General features: G+C 36.2%; 1 protein-coding gene across 1 annotated transcript; it reads right to left on the reverse strand.

Annotated features, from left to right (window-relative positions):
* Nucleotides 1-1,929: 1,929 nt before the first annotated feature.
* Nucleotides 1,930-8,777, reverse strand: LOC130543919 (pancreatic alpha-amylase-like). The gene is made up of 10 exons (XM_057313049.1): nucleotides 8,610-8,777; nucleotides 8,144-8,290; nucleotides 7,113-7,310; nucleotides 6,256-6,486; nucleotides 5,368-5,501; nucleotides 4,488-4,610; nucleotides 4,296-4,395; nucleotides 3,915-4,033; nucleotides 3,683-3,808; nucleotides 1,930-2,151 (listed from the first exon to the last, which is right to left on the reverse strand). Exons 1-10 carry the CDS (start codon nucleotides 8,775-8,777, stop codon nucleotides 1,962-1,964), a joined length of 1,536 nt encoding a protein of 511 aa, XP_057169032.1. The 3' UTR covers nucleotides 1,930-1,961.
* Between the last annotated feature and the right edge of the window lie 1,500 nt (nucleotides 8,778-10,277).

The raw sequence follows: 10,277 nt of genomic DNA on the forward strand, positions 1-10,277 counted from the left end.
TTCTGTTTTAAGAGGTGTTTTAGTTCTTAAATTTAGATTTTTTTAATCCAATTTGGATTAATTTTGTATACCATCTTAGGTAATGGTTCAAATGAAATCTTGTGTGTGTGGATTTCCAATTTTCCTGCCACCATTTATTGGAAAGACTATCCTTTCCCACTGAGTGGTCTTGGCATCATCCTTGTCAAAGAATTATTTGATGAGGGGCGCGTGGGTGGCAGAGTCAGTTAAGCCTATGACTCTTGGTTTTGACTCAGGTTGTGGGATCGAGCCCTGTATCAGGCTCCATGTTAAGCGAGGAGTCTACTTGGGATTCTCTCTCTCTCCCTTGGCCTCCTGCTCGTACTTGCTCGCTCCCTCTCTCGAATAAATAAAATTAATAAATCTTAAAAAGAAAAGAAAAAGAATCATTTGACCATATATGAGAGGATACATTCCTGGATATTATTCTATTCCATGGATTTATATGCCTATCTTTATGCCAGTATCACAATGTTTTGATTACTGTAGGCTTTTTTTTTTTTAAGATTTTATTTATTTATGTGACAGAGAGACAGCCAGAGAGAGAGGGAACACAAGCAGGGGGAGTGGGAGAGGAAGAAGCAGGCTCCCAGCGGAGGAGCCCGATGTGGGACTCGATCCCGGAACGCCGGGATCACGCCCTGAGCCGAAGGCAGACGCTTAACGACTGCGCTACCCAGGCGCCCCTGATTACTGTAGGCTTTTAATAGGTTTTGAAACCAGAGGTGAGTCCCCTAGTTTTGTTCTTCTTTCTCAAGATTGTTTTGGCTATTCAGGGTCCCTTGAGATACGAAGTTTAGGATAGAATTTTTTTTTTTTTTTTAGGTCTGTGAGATGTTGATAGAGATTGCATTGAAGCTGTAGATTACTTTGGGTGTACTGATATTTTGATACTACTAAGTATTCTCTCCCAAGAAAACAGTAATGCTTCAATTTATTTATGTCTTTAACATCTTTCAGTAAGGTTTAATAGTTTTCACCGTACACATTTTCCACCTTGTGGTAGATTCCTAAGTATTGTATCCTTTTTCGTGCTATTATAAATGGAATTTTTTCACAATCTCCTTTTCAGATTGTTCATTAGTGTACAGAAATGCAACTGATTTTTGCATGGTGCCTTTGTATCCTATTACTTTGCTGAATTCATTTATTCTGACAAGTTTTTTTTAGTGGAATCTTAACTGCATAGACAGTGACACACAGAGAGTGATAGAGACATGGATGAATAGATGGATCAACTGATCAATTATTCTTTAAAAACCTTCAGAGATATATCACTCTACCAGGATTTGCTACTTCCTTTACTTTATCTCAAGAAAGTCTTGTTCTTTTATTATGTTACATCCCCACTTACCTTCATTAATTTTTAATGGAACAAAAAATCCATACGTCTACATCAACTTAAAGACATTACAAAGAGAAAAACAGAGAGAGAAAGTAGAAGATTCCTATGAGTTCCATATAATTAAGACTCATACCTTGCATAATTTAAGTTTATTTTATTTTTTGACTTATTAACTGTAGAAGGGCTTTCAAACAGTTGAAGTCACTCAAATGCTATAACTTTGTATGGGAATCGTTAAATCAGCTCTCCCGAACTCTTAGAAACACTTGATGGAAGAAATACACAAATACATGCTGGGAAATTTGGTGTTGATGGCAACAAACATATTTGTTAAGATGCCTCTCTGAATTCTTAGAAATTCCATTGACACATGACAAGACATCATGAGCCTTTAAAAATATAACATGACGATAATCGTAACGAACTTATACTTACATAATTACATGTGATTTTTATGCTTTTCTGAGTTTTTCAAGTTGATTGCTTCTAGCTTTTACCAAAAATTCATGAATTATAGGAAAACACACACACCCACACACGGAAAGAAATACACTTGGCTATTTCTCTGAGTATGCGTATTTATTTATTTCAAATTTTACAACTTAGATTCAGCATGAATTGCAATGAACGGATCTTCAGCAGAGTTACTAATGGAAAAATGAGCATTTCCATCCCCAGAAACATAGATTTTGATTCCCGTACAATTGCCGTCAATTTTGTCTCCAGAAATGACATCACAATATGTGCCGGCAGGAAGACCAGTTTGCAAAGTTGAAGATAACGCCCTGTAAAATAAAATTTAAGATTTAACTTGAATTCATCACAATTAAAAGCAAGAATTCAGACTATCTCTAAAAGCTTCACTTTGTGTTGTAGAGCCCTAAGCAGTCAAGGTCTCAGTGAGAAGCAAATGCAGAGACCTCTCCAGTAGATGTGAACAGTTTTCCAAGACTGAAAGTAATCTTACAGTAGACTTAGTGATTCCCTAGTCAGCCATGAATATTATCACGAAATTATGGCTGAGGGACTATTAGTGAAGATTTGGGTGAATTGTCACCCTTAGATAAAAGTACTTCCTGTGGTAAACAAATATTTTAAATATGTCCTCATCTAAACTTAAGAAAACACGAATTACTTTCAATCATTTAAATTTGATTATTACTGCGAAAATCTTTTTCACAAGAGGAGAAAGTGAATTTGGGCTGGAGATAAAAATAATCCAGTATTTTTATGAACAAGTGTATGGTTTGAAATATAAAGCTGTCTCATAAATTTATTTTCCTTCTCCCATCCAAAAGACAGAAATTAAAGGACTAGCCATAGCTTCTTTTGGCAAGAAAGAGATATATTTGTTTTCCCTTTTTGTCAGCAAAATATAATGTAGGCTAAAATGAGCTAAGCATGGGTGAAAGTAGGCCTTGGAACTGAGACATTTCAACTGCTTGTGAAGACATCTTGTAAGCCATACTTCTCTATACTAGGGAATCAATACACTCGAGGCAGACGATGGAAGTATAAGCAAAGGAAAGTAAGAAGAAGTCTCAGAACTAAAACTTGAAAATCTCCCGAGGTGAATCACTGACCAACCGTAAGATATATGTTCTTTATACATATGCTTTGAAAATATATCTACTGGGGCGCCTGGGCGGCATAGTGGTTAAGCGTCTGCCTTCGGCTCAGGGCGTGATCCCGGCATTCTGGGATCGAGCCCCACATCAGGCTCTTCCGCTATGAGCCTGCTTCTTCCTCTCCCACTCCCCCTGCTTGTGTTCCCTCTCTCGCTGGCTGTCTCTATCTCTGTTGAATAAATAAATAAAATCTTTAAAATATATATATATATATATCTACTATTTGCCAGAGAGACAGGGGAGTGAAAAAAGAAGACCAAAAAACCAGATAGATGAATACTCGCAAAAAAGAGTTAAAAAGACATACTTCAGTATTGAGGCAATATTTTCCCATTATTTAAAAAGGGAAGGGGAGCTGTAAGCCTTGTTCTTCTAGTGATTTCACAACCTTTATATTAACTACTCTGTGTATTTGGGGTGGGGTGTATATGTGAGCCTATATGGGTGCCTCATATCTGCCCATGATAGGCAAGGATGCACATGAAATAACTCTACTTAGAACAGAAAGCCCTTATAAAGAAATCAGAAGAATAGAAGTCATCATCATTTTTCTTCTGATTTCTGTTTTTTTTTCATCCACTGAGCATATAACTATTCAGATATGAAAACAGTAAATGTGCAAGAAGAGAAAGTAGTAAACCAAGAACATATTGGGATAAAATGTGATTTCTAATTGATATCTACTTACCAGTCATCATTGTTAAAGACAATGAATCCTCTGTTTCCTCTTCCAAAAGCTACTTGGTTGCTACCGTTATCCCACCAGTTTGTAAAAGGTTGGCCATCAACTACATTACGGAACGCAACCATGTTCCTAAAAATAAAACACCACATAAAATGCTGGTGAATACGTTAGCTGTTTGAAATAAAATGTTAAGAATGTTTATTACTAGAGGACATCTCTAGATAAGAATGCCCACCTTATTTGACGCCATCGATGTTCACAGACCCAATCGTTACCACAAGTAGTGTCGGGATTAATAGTAACTTCTTTAATTACCCCATTATTATTTGGTGGCCCAATCCAATCATTAACATCCTTAGGTAAAGAGAAAAAAATTTAAAAAGCTCAGACTTTTTAACATCTCAAGTATTTATCTCTTTCCTCTCCAGTCCACCAAACCCAGTCTGTCTTGTGTCTCTGAGTTCTCTGCAGTTGGAATCTAACTCCCTCAGTATTTTTATAGCCTTTTACCAAGTTCTGCCCATTTTCTCCCCAAGTTTTCATTCTCTAGTACCATATTTTAAAACTGCCTTCCCTTTCTTGAGAAAAAGATATTTTGGATAACACAAAAACTTACTACTCCATTTTGAAAATATCTTGACCAACGGAAGCTTGACATTACTCGTGTAAATCCATATGGATGAGCGAGCATAAATCCAACTCCCATTTTGTACAGTCTAAAGGTTACAAAATGATGTCATCATAGAAGAAAACAATATTTTTAGTGTCGTTAAAAGGTAGGTAGAAAAGGGGGGGCTTTATTTCCTACCTGGCGTCCCAGAATGTAAGAATAGATGCTCCCCCAGCTCCGTGTCCTCGCTGATTGTCATGGTTATCCACAAACACAAGTGCTCGATCAGAAGGCATGAAACCCCATCCTTCTCCCCAGTTCCTATTAAAACACGTATGCACACACAACATGTATTCTTTTCTAATAGCTTTAGGGTAACCTAAGTGTGTCTTTCTTTTGGTATAGCAGGCCCAAATGGAATTCTCTAATTCAATGATTGTTCTATAGGAGTTTTTAAAAAATATCTACAAACTATATATAGATATATTATACACTCCATGTACGTATATATGTATGAATTACTTGTAATACATTCATGGTACAGTTATAAGATTTTTGTTATAAAAAAGTCATTTTAGAGATTTCAGTACATTACAATTTGGATGAAACTTCTGAATGATCAACATACATATGATATTACACAAAATGGAAAACTGGGTTAAAAGTAGGTTTCACTCTTATATTGATATAATATAAATATTCTACTACTTGAAAATAATTAATTGATAATAATATTTGTAAATTCCCATAGCATAGCCATGTTGTAAGTACTTCATAAATGATACAATCATTTTAATACTAATGTAGCCTTCACATATTTTATTGCATACATTAGTTAAATTTAATATAGTTATAGAATACAAAAAGTCTCTAGGGTGTGTTTTGGGTTTCTTGTTATCCTCATGACTGACATTTTAAATAATAAAGATGATAAATTGGAATTTGGGGAAGTACAATCCTTATTACTAGCAATTGAATCCTTAAAAGTTCTAAATAAGTTTCTAAGATAACTCAGATTGGGATAATAAGACTAACACATCTGTGAAATTATTTAAAAGACAAATCATATTTCACTCACTTTAAGTAAGCCATCTTCTCTCCATTCCATCTGCGCAGGACTGTGCCTAGTTTTGCACCATAGTTGAATTCTGTCACACGGCCATTTCCAAAGTACTCCTCGCTTTTAATTGGCTCACCACCCAGATCAATTACCTAGTGGAAATATAGGGAAAATATCATTTTAAATAAGAACTTTAAAGATTTTTCACCAAGTTAACATTATATAAAAAATGGCTTGAAACTATTTATATTGTTTGAAATACCCAAAAAAGATTCTTTTTCTGTGCTAAATTATATGCTACAATATTAAAACTAACATGATAACAAGGTGACCTGTTGTCCTCTGAGAATGTGGACCTAATTTTACTCTTGCACATAAACGATAATAACAATGACTCGCATTTCTATAGCACTTGAGATCTGGTTCACAACAATTCTAAGTGCTTGACAAATATTAACTTACTAACATTTAGACAAAGACATAACTATGATCATATCTCTTTTCTTCACATGAAAAGACAATGTCGCAGAGAGAGGTTAATCAATTTGTCTAAGTGAACACAGCGAATAGTGCTATAGGCAAGATTAAAACTCAGATAGGCTGGCTCAAGAAAACCACTATCATATTATCTGCCTTTTGTAATGGTCTCTGGGGAGACGGTAAATGACACAGATGTTTGTAGCCTAAATAAATTCTCTGCACTTCCATAAAGTCTCTTGTGATAAAGAGTTAGATGTTAGAGACTGTCTCAATAAAATAGGGTTCAAGAAAACTCTTCCATATAAATGAGCCAGCCATTAAAGAACAGAAGTTGTATTCATTAAATCTATCACTTATTTTCTAATTAACTAAATTATCTTATTTCATATACCCATGAAATGTAGATATATACAGGTATTAATGTACCTCCTGGAAAATGAAAGGTTTACTTCCTTCAGAGAACCACTGTGTATTTAGATTATGCAGTTTATCCAAAACGGCCTTGATGTCTCCAGGCCACATGTGCTTAGAAGCATCAATTCTGAACCCCGCTACACCAATGTCGATGAGGCGGTTCATATATTCAGCAATCGTAGAACGCACATAGTCTTTCTCCAGCGCAAGATCAAGAAGACCAACCAGACGACAATCTCGGACCTATTAAGGTAAAAATTTTGTGACTGATACACAAAACATCGCCTCTACCTGATAATCCATTTGATAATGCATTCATTTATTCATTAACAGATATTTCGGTAGTGTCTTTGCATTGGAAACTGGAGAAGCTGACATTCTCGTATGGACATACCTTTGAAACATTTTCTAGTATAAAAATGGAGTATGGAGGAAATAAAGTAGACGAGTTTTTTGACTGGAACAAATTAAATGGGGGAAAATGCTTTAAATCTTGATCTGCGTTTCTTATTTTTTTTTTTTTTTTTTAAGATTTTACTGATTTATTGGACAGAGAGACACACAGCGAGAGAGGGCACACCAGCAGGGGGTGGGGGAGAGGGAGAAGCAGGCTTTGCTCTGAGCAGGGAACCCAATGCAGGGCTCCATCCCAGGACCCTGGCATCATGACCTGAGCCTAAGGCAGATGCTCAACCACTGAGCCACCCAGGCGCCCCTGTGTTTCTTATTTTCAAATAGTCAAACTTGGAATCCTCTTTTCCTAAGGAATCCAGGCCAGTATTTAAAATGAAGATCAATAAACTACATGTAGATAATTAAACACAGATAGCTCTTTATCCAGATCACTGTGGGTTTTTTCCTTTAATTACCTGATAAGGATCATTATAGCTCTCAATGTCTCCACTTCCAGTTTTACATTTACCATCATTAAAATCCCAACCAGAGTATGGGACTGCTGGAAAATCTCTACTTCCAGGGTTGAAGTAGCTTCCACAAGTACTGCTCGTTCCTGCACTCGCAGCATTCCCACACATATGATTAATGACAGCATCCACATAAATACGGACCTGAAAAACAAAGTTTCTATTTCAGTTGGACTTATAGAGAGGTAGAAATCTATCTAGTATTATTGACTAAAGTTTCTGGTATGTTAATCGCACTCCAAAATAGGTCTTTGTTATTTTTTAACTTATCTTCCTAATAAACCAAAAGGCAAGCGTGAAGGGAAATCAATGTGAACTGAATACCTATCTGCATTCTACCGTCTTGGTAAAATACTTACCTATCTGATAAACTGATAGAACGAAAACTACCATAACTATGAAAAAATGCAAACAGTCTTTTTTGCGGGGAGGTAAGAATCAGCTAAGACAGGAGAGCGTAGTGGTCTTTGAAATTTCCATGCATCCTCCTAAGAAAGAAGCAGCAAGTCTCTATTATCTACTTAGCATCCGAAGGTAAATATTGTCTCTCATGCTCCCCCTCAGAAAGAATATAACGATTTACCATCAAAAACCCCTACGTGAAAGAGGACCCGGAAATGACAGGTGAAGTTACAAGTCACATCAAAATTACAGCAAATATTGCAACTGGCATTTCCAATTCCTAACTAGAAAGGGATTCCCCAGAAATGTGTATAGTTATAGGCCTGAAAGCTGATACTTGCTTTATAAACAAGTTCGGCTTTAAACTGGGACTTAAATTTCTTTAGTAGACAAATAGCACATACACAGGAATTTGCACAGCTGAACATAAGGTAATAACTAAGTGTTAGTTATAGCTTAAGTGTAAAGTGAAATAAAAAATAACCACGGAACACCTTCTGCTCCAAAGGAACGGGAGAGAGGAGAGAGAGATTATTTTCCTGATTATTTCTTAAAGGAAACTTTAATGCACTTACACCAACGTTGTTACATCGAGTCACCATGTTTTTGAATTCATCTTCATTTCCGGATCTTGTGCATAACTTGTAGCTAATTGGTTGGTACCTTTCCCACCAAGGTCTAAAAGGGTTATTAACCACAAGATTTTCATTGGGTGGAGAGATCTACCAATAAAAAATCATAGTAAGTATCAAATTATGGGTTACTTTATATCACTGGATACTCTAGAAACTAACCAATAATCTAAAATAATTTCGGAATCTTTGCATATACAGCTACATCTTTAGCAACAAATGAAAATATTAACAGCATATTGGAAACGTCCTGCTGAAGAAAGCTTATATCAGAAACAAAACATAAAGCTGCCAACAATCCTAAACTTTTTTCTTCCTCGGTAAAATGTTCCAGCTTTACCGATACATATCACAATACCATATACTACAAGGATAGCAAACTGCAATTTCTACTATGAACAATACCCACCTGAACCCCTCCAAATCCTTTTGGAGCTAAGTATCGCTCACATTCAAGAGCAATGTCAACCCAGCGCCACTCGAACAGATGGACGATAGATGTCCGTCCAGGTTTGGTATTTGGGTCATACTGAGCCCAGCAGAACCCAATGACGGAAAGCAATAGGAAGAACTTCATTTTGCTTTGAAGTTGCCAGCATTCTTTCCAGCCACTATTTATCCTCCTGTAAGAAACACATTTTCCTAAGTAAATGTTAACATGAATAAATACGTAGGGCGTAAACTGTTTATTCATAATCAGAAAAGGACTATCAATAGTAATATTAACAGGTGAAGAATATCTATAAACAACCTGCCAGGAAAACAATCTCCATGACCTTTTAGAACTTAATGTTTTCCTTATGGAGGGAATATGAACCTTTTTAAACATCTGGCAGTTTATATGCAAAGAATCCTTAATCGTGTATTATTTAATTAGCATTAGGGTTTATTTCTGAAGTCCTTCACTGATAGAAGGAAAATCACAATCAGAGCCAACGGAATTTTTAGTCAAAACATTGCCTTGACCATCTATTTGCAAACTTTATAGTGTTTCAATTTCAAAAAGGAAAAGGATACTCAATTCAGTTCTATTTTTACACCACCAGTCCTAATTTTTAGTTATTTAAGTTCCTACATTAAGATTTAAGAAACCATTTGGAAGTTGAATGCCCATGAATTGAAGAAACAGACCCTTTTCCCACCTCCATCAAATCATGTGCTTAGTGCAAAGGCGATAGCAGTAGAGTGTTTTGGTTTTTTCTCCTTTTAGCTAAATATCTCCCCTACGCAATAGGACACTAAATTGATGAATTCAATCCCATTTCCGTCTGAATGTAAGTAAAAACCTATAAAAGAGAATACTAGTACAGGTGGGGAAAACGTAATCCATTAACCCGACAAGCATGAACTGAATGCTGCTCTTTGCTAAGCATGTGATGTATTCAGGATACAGTGATGAATAAAACAGGATTCTTACTCTCAAGGAGCTTACATTCTATTGTGGAAAGAAAATATAGGATTGCACAACATCACTGACCATCAGGGAAATACAAATCAAAACTATAATTAGATACCACGTCACACCTATCACAATGGCTAAAATTAACAACACAAGAAACAACAGGTGTTGGCAAAGAGGCGGAGAAAGGGGAACCCTCTTACACTGTTGGTGGAAATAAAAACAGGTGCAACTACTGTAGGAAAACAGTATGGAGGTTCCTCAAAAAGTTAAAAATAGAACTACCCTATGATCCAGCAACTTCGCTACTAGGTATTCACCCAAACGATACACAAATACAGATTCAAAGGGGTAAATGAACCCCTTTGCTGATAGCAGCATTATCAACAATAGCCAAACTATGGAAAAAGCCCAAATGTCCATCGACTGATGAATGGATAGAGAAGTACTATATGTGTGTGTGTGTGTGTGTGTGTGTGTGTGTCCATACACACACACAATGTAATGTTAGCCATAAAAAAGAATGAAATCTTGCCATTTGCAACAACGTGGATGGAACTAGAATGGGTTATGCTAAGTGAAATAAGTCAAGCAGAGAAAGACAATTATCATATGGTTTCACTCCTATGTGGAACATAAGGAACAGCGTGGAGGACCACAAGGGAAGGGAAGGAAAAC

Source organism: Ursus arctos, unplaced genomic scaffold, assembly GCF_023065955.2.
Source record: "Ursus arctos isolate Adak ecotype North America unplaced genomic scaffold, UrsArc2.0 scaffold_165, whole genome shotgun sequence".
NCBI classification, from domain to species: domain Eukaryota; kingdom Metazoa; phylum Chordata; class Mammalia; order Carnivora; family Ursidae; genus Ursus; species Ursus arctos.

Bases quoted from the DNA above. Each gene is read 5' to 3' on its own strand.
- LOC130543919 (XM_057313049.1), bottom strand. From the start codon at position 8,777: ATGAAGTTCTTCCTATTGCTTTCCGTCATTGGGTTCTGCTGGGCTCAG. The intron at 5,502-6,255 runs GTACATTAATAC...TATTTCCACTAG, and splicing joins AACCTTTCATTTTCCAGGAG to GTAATTGATCTGGGTGGTGA. The intron at 4,034-4,295 runs GTAAGTTTTTGT...TCTTTACCTAAG, and splicing joins GATATTTTCAAAATGGAGTA to GATGTTAATGATTGGATTGG.